Source organism: Carassius carassius, chromosome 7, assembly GCF_963082965.1.
Source record: "Carassius carassius chromosome 7, fCarCar2.1, whole genome shotgun sequence".
Taxonomy (NCBI): domain Eukaryota; kingdom Metazoa; phylum Chordata; class Actinopteri; order Cypriniformes; family Cyprinidae; genus Carassius; species Carassius carassius.
Genome location: NC_081761.1, coordinates 6,177,694 through 6,190,770, shown reverse-complemented (window position 1 = coordinate 6,190,770; position 13,077 = coordinate 6,177,694). Strand labels below are relative to the sequence as shown.

Sequence of the window (13,077 nt, the reverse complement as noted above, 5' to 3'; positions counted from 1 at the left end):
TGAGTCATCTTTACAATGAATAGGTTAATATGGTTAACAGAACTGGTTTCAGTGAGTTGCTTCTATTCAATTCAATTCAATTCAAGTTTATTTGTATAGCGCTTTTTACAATACAAATCGTTACAAAGCAACTTTACAAAAAATTGTTTCTACAATATTTAGTAGTAGCTTATAAGTGGTGACTGTCAGTTTGTGCACGTATGACAGGATTTTTAGAAAAATTTATACAAGACGTAGTCAGCCAGACGATGACCATTATTAATATTATTAATAATTAATAATTATTATATGATGCAGTCACACTTGTAGCAATATTTATTAGTTCTGTTTGTTGATTCAGGGTTAGCATCATCTGGGGTCCTCTGATGGTCAGCATCATCTCTTCTCAGGTGTTCTGGATCCAGACTGGAGCTTGTGTAAATCCTAGTTGTGTAAAAACATAGAAACAAATAGAAACATCATTAGCAAAGCTGCTGTTCCAACAAAGTAAAATTAATTAGTTTTTAACCCAAGCTAAAGAATAAGAATGCGCATTTGATCAGATGCAACTACACTCACAATTTAAGATACATTATTCGAATGCTTCTCTCATAAACACACCAAGGAAAGACAAAAGTGAACTGTAATTTGCAGACAGGTGTCTGATTGTTTAGAGTTTCAAACTTTTGATATAAAGTGTTTAATTCTTACAAATAAAACATTCACAGATTAATATTGTTAAATATGGTGAAATTTTATATATGACATTAATTACTCACCCTCATGTAAGACCCTCATTCATCTTCAGAAATCAAATTAAGATATTTCTGATGAAATCCGAGAGCTTTCTGACCCTCCATAGACAGCAATGCAACTATCACGTTCAAGGCCCAAGAAGCCTGTAAGGACATGTGACACATGTGCATGTGACATCAGTGGTTCAAACGTAATTTTATGAAGCCATGACAATGCTTTTTGTGTGCAAAGAAAACAAAAATAAAATCTTCTCTTCCCTTTCAGTCTTCGATGCATGTTCATCAGAGTACCACGATGTATGCATCAAAAATTTGTTCCTGTGGCTCAATTGGTAGAGCATTGTGTTAGCAGCGCTAAGTTCTGGGTTCGATTCCCAGGGAACACATGTTAGGTAAAAAAATGTTAGCCTGAATGCACTGTAAGTCGCTTTGGATAAAAGCGTCTGATAAATTCAATTAAAAATTTTACAAAGTGTTCATTTTGGGATGAACAATCCCTTTAAAGTCATTCACTTATCATTTCTCAGTAGTGTTAGTTTTTCTTGGTTGCTAACACGCAGTTCATGAAATGATGAATATTTTTCTTACAACTATAAACATAATCTCAAAACAACAAGTCAAAATCAAATATTTTAGTCAAAAACATATTATTTTTTAACTTGACCAAATGTTCAGATACTTATACTTAATGAAAATGGTGGGAAAGTTTTCTTCTAATTGCAAAACCGTAACTCTGATCAATTTAGTATTCAACAGCAGATCAATTGGAGGTTGTCTCATTACAGATTGAGTGTATGTGAGTACTGTAACAAAGACCTGCTCATTGGTTAAAGACCAGACGCAGTGCTACGTTGTGGCTCGTCTGTAAAAGCCTAGTCATGCTGTGTGAACGCTGGCCAAAAGAGCACTGCAGTTTTCCAGCCTTCAAATGAGATAAGAAGGACCGGATTTTACTGTTGTTGTTAAGCGCAAACCATGACCAGGTATTTTATTCTTTATTCTTTATTGGTTTAATAATAGTTTCCAGTATTATATTAGTTCCTGTGTTTAATTACTAAACTAAAGGTGTTATGCTATTTACACTGTCACATTATTTTCTCTCCATTGAATTAAGATTAATAGCTTATTGCTCTTGCTCTAAATTTTGAGGTAAGTACAGTTATACTATTTTTATGTGATTTGAATATTACAAAAGATATGCTATATGTAAACTATGTATCGTGGTTCTTGATCATGCAGAGAACTTGATCCATCCTCTTCATCATCTTCATCATGTTGCTGCTTCTTCATGTGCTGATGCTGTCGCTTCTCTCCAATGGTTCGGCCAAAGTTGTGCAGGATTTTGAGATTGAATGTGGTCAATTTTTTGCAAATAGAAAATCACCAACAAGATTTTCTAAACCACAATACAGGCAGATCTGCCAAAATCAAAATAATGTTTTTTATTATGCCACATTCTATGACACTGACAAGAAGATTCCCGTTTACTCAGCCTACAAGTTTGAAGGACTAATGAACTGCACAAGAGCAAATGCTTGGTACATTGAACCTCAGGTAAGTGAAATATTACTCCAAATGGGTTCAAGTAATTGTACCATATTGCAGTGTAGGGATTTATATCTTTTTTTTTTTGGCTGAAGTCTTTACAAATTTACTGATAACAGTAACATCGTTTCTATTTATCCTTTTGGACTTTGAAAATGTTCACAGCTAACCTTTAAACTAAAATCATTTAAAAATATAATGTTTTAAATAATATTTTTCTCATTTGGATGCATGTGGCACCCGGTGATGTAATACTTTGTGCAGCCTCCTTTGATAACAGCTCTTAGTATTCATTTACACTGTGTCAATTTTGAATAAATTATAAATTAAGATCTGAGGTATTTCCAACTAAATCCATCAGATTTCGAGGTCCACATGTTTCTACATTACATTCCTAGATACATTCCTAATTCAAGATCATTCTTTATGAGTAACAAATAATGGATGAAACAGCTTTGCTGAAATGTTAGGATACTAAATCACAAAAATGCTAATAAAAAATAAAATTGAGATTGCTAATATTTTATATGTGTAAACAGTACAAAGCAGAAGTAGCCGTAAAGAAGGGTGGTAGTGATGAGTTTGTAATGAATTTTGCTGGGATAAAGAACAACAATAGATTTGGTCTAGAAGTGTTTGTATACTGATTTAAAACTTCAGCCTACAGAGTCTGTGTCACATATTAGTATGACTAAGGTTAACTGTCCTTAAGCTAATGTTTTCAATTTATTCACTATTGCAGCTTGATGACAATAATGCACCCCCAGACATGAAACTAGAGAAAGATGTGAAAATACAAGGACTTGGAGGCCATCAAGCTCTCAATGATAACTATATGAAATCTGAATATGACAGAGGTCATCTGGCACCAGTCTTCCAGGCACAGTCACAGAGCTGTGCTGATGCCACCTTCACTCTCACCAATGCTGCTCCACAAAACCGCTCTTTTAACCGAGGTCAGTGGAGGGTACTAGAAAGAAACATTGCAAAAAATCTGTCCGATCAATGTCTACCAAATAAGTATTCTGTTTATATTGTGACAGGAGTGGTACCTGGTACTAAAAACATAAGCGATACAGTCAACGTGATAGTGCCTAGTCATTTCTGGACTGCATACTGCTGCCTAGACAACAATAACAAATGCCAGATCTCAGGAGGATTTATTGGAGTGAATGAGAACTTCACTCCCGATTACATATCTGTAAATTATTTAGAGACAGAGTTGGCAAAGTTGTATAATTTTACATCATTTAATTTGTTTGAAAGATCTACAGAACCCCCAGCAAAAAAACAAAAAGAATCAGAATACAATGAAAATAGCCTCTTACAAAACAAAGCACCAATGAGCTGTTGTCTGAAAGAGAAACTTTATCCAATGTTTTCTTTGGTGTTCTTGTTATTTCTAACTAAATGATTAGATGAATCATAAAAAATCCTTAAGAATGCCCCACGTTTAAGTCCAAAGTCTGGACCCATGTCGGCTTTTATACTATTGATGTGACAAACAAAATCGACGAAGAGTAAGCAATATGCAAAAACTGCTGTATTTGCATGTGCTCTGAAGCCTTGCAGGATAAAACATTTCATTCACATGCTGTTCTGACATGAGCTTTTTCTGAGCGCATACACATGAAGCGCACACACACTAAAAAGTCTGTCAAACAGCACCTGATTACTGGACTAAGTTATCTTTCATGTCTGATTGTCTAAACTGTCTAAACTGAAAGTACACAGTAAACAAGTCTTAAAGTGACAGCAGTCTACACATGCTGCCGATTGTCATTAAAGGGATAGTTCACCCAAAAATGGAATTTCTTTCATCTTTTATTCATTCACATGTTGTCCCAAACCTGTATTAATTTCTTTCTTGTGCTGAACACAAAAGAAGATATTTTGGAGAATTTGGCTAAAAGTTGCTAGTCCCCATAGACATTTAAAAAAGAAAAACATACTATGGAAGTCACTAGCAAGGACTAGCAACTGTTTGGTTACCCATTATTCAAAATACCTTTTATGTTCAACAGAAGAAAGAAATTAATTCAGGTTTGAAACAACTGGAGAGTGAGTAAATGACTGCATTTATATTTTCATTTTTGCATAATTTTTAGCAGTTTGGATTTAAATAATTGAGAAAACCTGCACTAAACATTTTCACAGAATTATTTTTTCACAGTTTAACAGATAGTTGTGATGCATCATAAAAGGATTGTCTAGAAATATATTGAATATCGTAGAATCATGCATTATTGGTATCGTGAGCAATGTATCGCGATTCACATTGTGAGCTACCCTGTGATCCATTCCACACCCCTAATATATACATATACTGGTGGCTGTAATCACCAGTATCTGTCAACAGAGCTTAATACATCTATGAATTGTATCTGTTGTTGTTTCATATATTGATTTTAGTGAATGATTTTAACCTGTCATGTATTTAAAGAAATTGATAAAGCATTACTGTAATTCTGAATTTCTTTGTTCTGACTTAATTAACTCATTAAACCTGTTTTCCTTATTTTGAAATTAATTCCTTATCTTGTAAATGTTTAATTTATTTTGTTTAATTTAACTGGTCTCTGATATGACCTTAAAGCTTCAACAAAACCTACAAACACTTCTTCGAAAAAAAGCCTTTTTTTTGCCTTTTTCTTTTTACACTTTTATTGAAAGAAGCATTGCAAAAAGTACATGTAAATGATGGGATGATGAGAATGTTGTTGGGAACCACAACTTTTCCCCAACACAAGCACTGCATGAAGAAACTCTTTACTAGGTTATAATGTTATCTTTGTATTCAAATGAACCCCAAACCTTAAAAATAAAGCATCATTGAATACATTTTCTGTTTTCGAATCAAAGAATTTATTTATGGTACATAAAACATGATCGTGTATAAGTGACAACAGTGTAGTACTAATGCTGCTGATTGTCTCTAAGATGTTGGCTTCGTGTTTTAACTACAGTTTTAGTGTATTTAAAGTAATGCTAAAAATTATATAATTTCTGAATATGTCAAGAATTCATTAAATCAGTGATTGTGGAATTATGCTCATAAAATATGCAATGTCTGATTGTGCAGAAAAAGGAAGTCAAAGTATTATTCCACAGAAAAAGTCATTAAAAATACCCTCTGTTCAGTTTCAGTTTTAATTACTGAGAAGCAGTGTTCTGCACTGGTTCTGGAAAAACAAAAACAAAAAAAAAACATATATATATATATATATATATGAAAATAAACAATTTTAACAGAAGCATGAATGAAAATTTTACCTTTACTTCATGAAATCCATCAAGAGTTTATCACCAGATACAGTATAAGCAGGAGAAAAATAACTCAAAAACTCAACACTCAATAAATGACAGTTGTATGAAAGTTGTCAGGAGCATAATCTGATCTTTTTGCTCCAGAATGTTGTTTATGCACATGATCTGGAACTACCAGAAAACATTTAGCCTGATGTGTCATTGAAACCTAAGCTTGGAAAACACTTTTGTAGAATTTTGTCTTTTCTCATTAAAGCAGACAGGACCTTTACTTGCATGACTAGAAAATGAACCAGCAGTGAAACCAAGATGATCACTGAATCTTTCGACTGTTATCTTTTAGTTTTCATAAGCAAACACATCATTATTAATTGGACCTTTTTTTAAATGTAATGTAGTTGTATGTGGTGGATCAGGTTTGTGTGCTTCTGCTCATGGTACATTTTGTTAAAAGGGTTCATATTGTATGTTGACTGACAAAGCAGGAGAAATACTTGCTCATCTCACTACAGCAGTGTTTCCTTTTGCCTTTTTTGTCGGTATGTAATGTGATATTTGTAGAGCTGACTTTGGCCATTGACATTTTATTCTTGATTGATAATACAAACCCGATTCCAAAAAAGTTGGGACACTGTACAAATTGTGAATAAAAACAGTATGTTGATTATTATTATGCAACATTTTATGACACTGATGAGGATTCCGGTATACTCAGCCAACATGTAGGAATCGAGAACTGCACGAGACTAAACAACTGGTACAGTCATCTCAGAGCTACTATTACTATTAATTAATTGTTAATATTAATAATAATAAAAACCAGATCAGCAGAAAAACATTCTAACCACATAAACTTAACAGCAAAATATCACATGTTTTTTGTTCAAGCAGACCATTTAACCAAAAGTATTTCACATAAAATATATACAGATAAACTGCTGAAGACAAAAAGAATTAAGACACTTCACTATGTTAACCTTCAGAGAAACATGTTCATGTTAAAGTGATGAACTACGCCTGTGTATGAATAAAGCAAACATGGCTCAGAAAAGTGTAGTAAATTTTGAAAAAGGTTGATTTAAGTTGATGCCTCAACAGTAAATAATAGCAAAACAGGCCATAGCAAAATGTCTATGCTGCTCATCCTCTTTTGCTCAAAATATTCACATATAACCTTTAAACGGGTCATATGATGCTGCTAAAAAGAACATTTGGTGTTATGAAATGTGTTTATGCGGTTTAAGGTTTAAAAAAAAACATTATTTTCCACATACTGTACATTATTGTTTCTCCTCAATGCCCCGCCTTTCTGAAACGTGTCGTTTTTTACAAAGCTCGGCAGTCTGAAAAGCAAGGTGTGCTCTTATTGGCCTGCTATCTAGTGCGTTGTGATTGGCCAAATACCTCTAGCTTGTAACAGAAATTTTACGCCCCTTACCATACTGTGATGCAGTCTCCTGGCCGGAGCGATGAAACAAAAACATTAAAACCCATAATAAGTGAGGCAGTTGTTGCATCCAGTGGAACATAATTACGGCTTATGATGTCTTATACTGTCTTTTTTTCACATTGCGTTGCATAGTGCCACATAAAACCATGTCTGCATTTGTGATTGGAGCGCTACTCTACATTTCTCAAAACTCGTGTTTGAATCATTAGTGGAAAATCCTTGAAATGAAAACATACTTACAGACTGTGAGTCAGAACAGCCAGCATTGTAGTATACTCTTCCAGGATCAGGAAACAGTCCTGAGTCATGCTATGAAACATGCAGGATGTTTTAATGGTACAAAAACCTCTTATATGCCAAAAGATCAAGGCAAATTTGATTCCTCATATCATCAACCCTTTAGAGGGGACAATGGATGCTTATTTTCCACAAGCTGGTATGATTCTTAAAAAGTCTATAACATAGTTTGGATAAAATTTCTCAAAACACCCATTTTACCTTGTCAAAAACAGCTCTGTTCAGCAACCCGTTTTGGTGCATGTCCCTTTGAAATGATAATGAGTGACTGCTCACCCCGCCCCTCTCTTTCATTCATGAAGTAAAGTCACTATTATTATTCATGCAGTTATAACTGCTCAAAAATGATTTGAAATACATTTGTAAATAACTTATTAGTCATTAACAAACACCTCTATGAACCCCCTACAAAGGCAACTTTAATGGGGTAGTTGAAAGCTAGTTTATAATGTTGCTTTTTGAGCATAAACTGAAAGTTCAATGAGAACGGAGATATCGTCTTTTAAAATTCTGGCAGTTTAATGCCTAAAAAAACGGCTGGTATAAAGGACTACAGTGTGCTTCTTCCCAGGTCTCTTACATCACAAACCCAGATAAACCCTGTCCCCGGGAACACACAGCAAAGGGGGCGAGGCCATGTTGTCTTGCTTTAGAGAAGAGGAAGAGAAAACTCCTACTTTAAAATATTTTTCTGTCTTTTAACGATTCTAATGGATTTAGAAGTTTCAAAACCAATGTTCTAAAGCAGCGGTTCTTATGCCGCGTTACAGGCAACCAGTAACCCATGTTTTTCCAAACTTCTACCTGTGAAAGTGCACCAGAACAGCAGTCAAACCCGTGACTTCCCACTCGGAACTCGTACTCCCAGTTCAGAACTCTGACGTCACATAGCCCACGAAACAACAATAGCAGTACCTACAGATAATATTGCCTACGGATGCGGTGTATTTGCAAGTGGTACATGGTGAGAAATAGACTTTAGGACAATATAATGTTCCAATAAGTTTAATAATTTAGCTACAATTCCTTGCGCTCAGGTAGTTTGGCATGACTTGTCTGGAATGCATTTTTTTAACACGTTAGACCATAAACACAATCAAGCCTAGAAAAAAAAAGTAAACCACCCCTTTAATGTAGGTAGTGTAGGAGATGTGACAAACTAACCATTGCAAATCCTCCAAACTTTGTGTCAGTACATCATAAATAGAAGGAGCCACAAGTTCACTGTCAGGGATTTGTCGTGTCGCACCGCATCCAGTGTAGACAGCATCACTGATTATAATAAGGTCAACACTATTGACCGCTTATGTCCGGTGTAGACACGGTGTGAGACTGTTAACTTTCATCTTGGAACTTGCTTTCTAGCATATTATTAGGAAAGGTTTATTTGAAACATTCACACAAAAAAACGTACACTCACTTCTTGAGGTGAAGCTGGATCACGAACAGTTGCTACTGACCCATCCTTCAGGAAACAACTTTTTAGCAAAACCTGCTTTGTACTGACGATCGTTTACAAAGCAGTTTGGTGAAATGAATCACACAAACAAAATGCATTTAGGTAGATTGGGGGTTCCATTCCCTTTTTAACCAAAAGTAATCAACTGCAACTTTAATGGCTCAGATGTTGGGAGTAAATGACAGCTGCTATGTTCATTTTTACATCCAACAAACAAAAAATCTAATTTGCTTAGGAGGCAGCTGTGGCCTCATGTTTAAGAAGTTTGGACTATTTACCCAAAGGTTGCCGGTTTGAGTCTCGGTGCTGGCAGGAGTTGTAGGTGGGGGGTAGTGAATGAACAGCGCTCTCTTCCACCCTCAATACGCATGGCTGAAGTGCCCTTGAGCAAGGGACTGAACCCCCAGTTGCTCCCCGGGCGCTGGATATATAGCTGCCCACTGCTCCGGGAGTGTGTTCACTTCTCACTGCTGTGTGTGTGCACTTGGATGGGTTAAATGCAGAGCACCAATTCTGAGTATGGGTTACCATACTTGGCAAATGTCACGACTTTTTTCACTTTCACATTCTTGTCATTCCCACTGCGGTGTTGAAACAATGATGGACTGTTTACAGCTCTCTCAGGGCGGTTCTACGCTAAAACACCAGTCTCCATCAAGTACTGGGTGGATTTTTATCATTATGAGGTGGTTGTGTACACACACTGCAAGACACATTTAAGTTTAAACACCAACGTCAAAGTGAATTTTGTATCTGATGTCCCCTTTAAAAACTTCTCAAATGTATAATCTCAGAAGTATTTATTGGAAATATTAGAGCTTAAATTGCATGAAAATATTTCAATGAATCATATCTGTTGTTTCATATGTTGATTTTAGTGAATCTCTGGGAGTTTGCTAGTTTTTAACCTGTCATGTATTTAATCAAACTGATAAAGCATTATTGTAATTGTGAAGTTCTTTGTTCTTCTATTTTTTGCAAATAGAAAATCCCCAACAAAATTTTCTGACTCACAATATAAGCAGATCTGCCAAACTCTAAATAATAATGTTTATTATGCCACATTCTATGACACCTACAACAAGATCCCTGTGTACTCAGCCTACAAGTTTGAAGGACTAAAGGACTGCAAAAGACTAGACACGTGGTACATTGAACCTCTAGTAAGTGAAATATTACTCTAAGCTAAGAAACTAGCAGGATGTTTTTAATGAATATTCCAAAATATCCAGGCAAATTAGATTTCTCATGTCATGACCCCTCTGAAGTAAAATAATAATAATAATAACAATAAAATCAAATACGCGTGCCACACTTCTAATATATAATATGTTGTTCATCCTCCTTTTGCTATGATAACATTTCTAAGTCTTCACTTTAATTGTATAATAAGTTTGAAGAAAACATAACTACCGATTTGACATTGACATGACAAATATATTATGTGTTGTACATTACAGTACTGAATAGCAGAAGGAGTCATATGGATGGGTGGCAGTGATTAATGTGTCTAAATAGAATGAAGAACAATAGATTTGGCCTGCTTATTTTAAGCTTTGTCTGACAGAGTAGCTGTCATTTATTAATTTGTATGATTTTGTTTCTCCTTTAACGTGAACTGTTATCAAAATTATATTTTCAATTCACTATTGCAGCTTGATGAGACAAATAAATCACCAAGCATGGAATTCAAGAAAGATGTAAGAAACATAATACTAGGACTTGGAGACTATCAAGCTCTCAATGGAGACTTTGAGGGGTCTAAACATGACAGAGGTCATCTGGCACCAGTCTACCAGGCACAGTCACAAGGCTGTGCTAATGCCACCTTCACTCTCACCAATGCTGCTCCACAAATCCCCTCTTTTAACCGAGGTCAGTGCAGGGTACTAGAAGAAAAAATGGCAGAAAAACTGTCCGATCAATGTCTACCGAAAAAATATATTGTTTACATTGTGACAGGGGTGGAACCAGGTACTAATAAAATAAACAATAGAGTGAACGTGCCTAGACATTTCTGGACTGCATTTAGACAACAATAACAAATGTAAGATCTCAGGAGGATTTACTGGAGTGAATGAGAACATTACACCTGAAGAAAAACCTACTGTGAAGGATTTAGAGAAAAAGTTGAAAGATCTTTCTAAAGCCACATCTTTTAAGTTGTTTCTAAAAAATAAACAAATGGAACTGAAAAGGAAATGAATGTGTTGTTTGTTTTATTTTTGACTAAATGTTCATAATTGTCATCTGAATCATAAAAAAGCCTTAAAAACTTGAGTTTTATATGTAATTTCCCCAAGTTTCGGATTCTTAGATTTTTGTTTGTAATGAATAATTAAATCAATTATAAAGTGCATAAAATAATTAATGAAAATTATTTGATTGTAATTTTTATCATAGTAATGTCTCAACTTTAAAACTATTAACCTCTAATAACTCTAATAAAAATCATGAATACAGCAAACCTTGTTTTGGATGCTTGTAGAAAAAATACATGTGCATTTGCACTTGATTACAGATTTTGTTAAATTAACTGGTATCTGATGGTAACAGACAGCACTGTAAAAAACTAAAGGTAAGGACATCATTGTTATAGACATTTCCATTAACCCTAAAACACAATGCAGTGAAGTGCAACTAAGTAAACAAGAGAATGTTTTCTTTTTTTTTCTTTACAGAGAATCATAGAAATTGTACCAAGCTGTCTGTGATGATTGCAGGGGATATATATTTGGCATGAAATTACAAAATGTCTCACTTATAACATTTGATATGTTATCTATATTACATTGTGAATAAAATATAAGTTTATGAGATTTGTAAATTATTCCATTCCTTTTTTATTCACAATTTGTACAGTGTCCCAACTTTTGGAATCGGGTTTGTGATTCAGTGTGATTGTGAATTTGAAGCCTCCAATAATTTGCCAACCGTCAGATATTTCGAAATCAACTCAAATAGCCTAATGCACATCAAATGTTTTAACAAATGAATAGAGCTATGATATCCACATGATTTTCATCTCACAGGTTTTTTTATTTTAAATTTTTATTTTTATTTTTTTCAGTACTGGGAATCAGAGAAATTTAAATAAATGAATTAAATAAAGGTTATGTGTCAAGACTTATTGACAGTCTATGCATGGTTACACGATGTGTAACTGCCTTCTAGTTGTTGAAATGTAGAATTGTCAGTTGCTGTGGATGGATCTGATGATTTGAGACATACACATCTACCTATAGTTACAGGTAATCATCTTATAACTTCAACATGAATTACATAAAATATCAAATAAATATGACCACCGTCAGATGTGCCAACTCTGTCAGGTCTGTGTCCTGTTTGCAAAATATGTGATGGCAAAGTATAAAAGCACATTTTGATAAAAAAAAAGAGAAAAGTTGGGAGGTTGAATCAAAGCTCAGCTCAGTATCTTAGTACATGTAAGATACAAAAATGTAGCTTCATTCGTTTTATTTTTTCAACATATTTCACCCTGTTTTGTCCCACTTCTCAAGAATCAGTGGCAAGCAAAAATTTTATAAAAGATAATGAAGAAATAATTTTTAGTTCCTATTTATTTTAGCTGAATTACAAAAATGAAATTGTTGAGACAGCACATTTCACCCAATAAAGAGAAAATATAAACATAAGCAAAGGGAAGGAAATAATAGAAGGACCAGTGAAAACAAGCTTCTTGAGAAAAACAACTATTGTACTTATGCTATTTTAAGTTATTTATGTATATTTTTATTTTATTTTTTGAGTTATAATAATTTGTTAGATCTGTGATAAATAATCTTCACTTTTGCTATCACTACACAATCCAGCAACTGATATTTGCGTAATTTGTAAAATGTAGTTATGTAACTCTAACAAATGTAACTAGTTAATTATGTTCTTCAATCCAATCAAATTTTTGTAATAGCAGTTGGGAAACGCATTAGAACCAAACAAGTATACAAGTACATGAGAGTGCACTGCTTGGACAACAGAACATTGCTCCCAAAGAAAAAACTGAACATGAGATTTGACAAACCTGTTGTTGTTGTTTTTTCTGTGTTTACTGACACATATTAGGTGTTCAGAAACTTGTCTCATTCAGTCACTGTAATATTATTACAACATAAATGTATTTACACTGAAAAAAACATTGCTGGAAACATTGTATCACATACTAAAAAGCTGAATGTTAATTTTCCCAATACGGTGACAGAAAACTTCAACACAATAGAGAGAAATGTTAAACACTTTCTGCATTTGTGTGTATTCACTCCTTTAAGAAAATTACCAGTAGTTGTGAGATCTTACTGGACTGTAAA

The 13,077-nt window shown here is 34.2% G+C and overlaps 1 protein-coding gene and 1 pseudogene across 1 annotated transcript; both read left to right on the top strand.

The window, feature by feature from the left end:
* Nucleotides 1–1,987: 1,987 nt before the first annotated feature.
* Nucleotides 1,988–3,706, top strand: LOC132142997 (endonuclease domain-containing 1 protein-like). Its single transcript, XM_059553162.1, has 2 exons — nt 1,988–2,288; nt 3,022–3,706. The coding sequence occupies exons 1-2, from the start codon at nt 2,007–2,009 to the stop codon at nt 3,691–3,693; spliced, it is 954 nt and encodes a 317-aa protein (XP_059409145.1). The 5' UTR covers nt 1,988–2,006; the 3' UTR covers nt 3,694–3,706.
* Nucleotides 3,707–8,230: 4,524 nt separating this feature from the next.
* LOC132143265 (endonuclease domain-containing 1 protein-like) lies at nt 8,231–10,957 on the top strand (annotated as a pseudogene).
* Nucleotides 10,958–13,077: the final 2,120 nt, after the last annotated feature.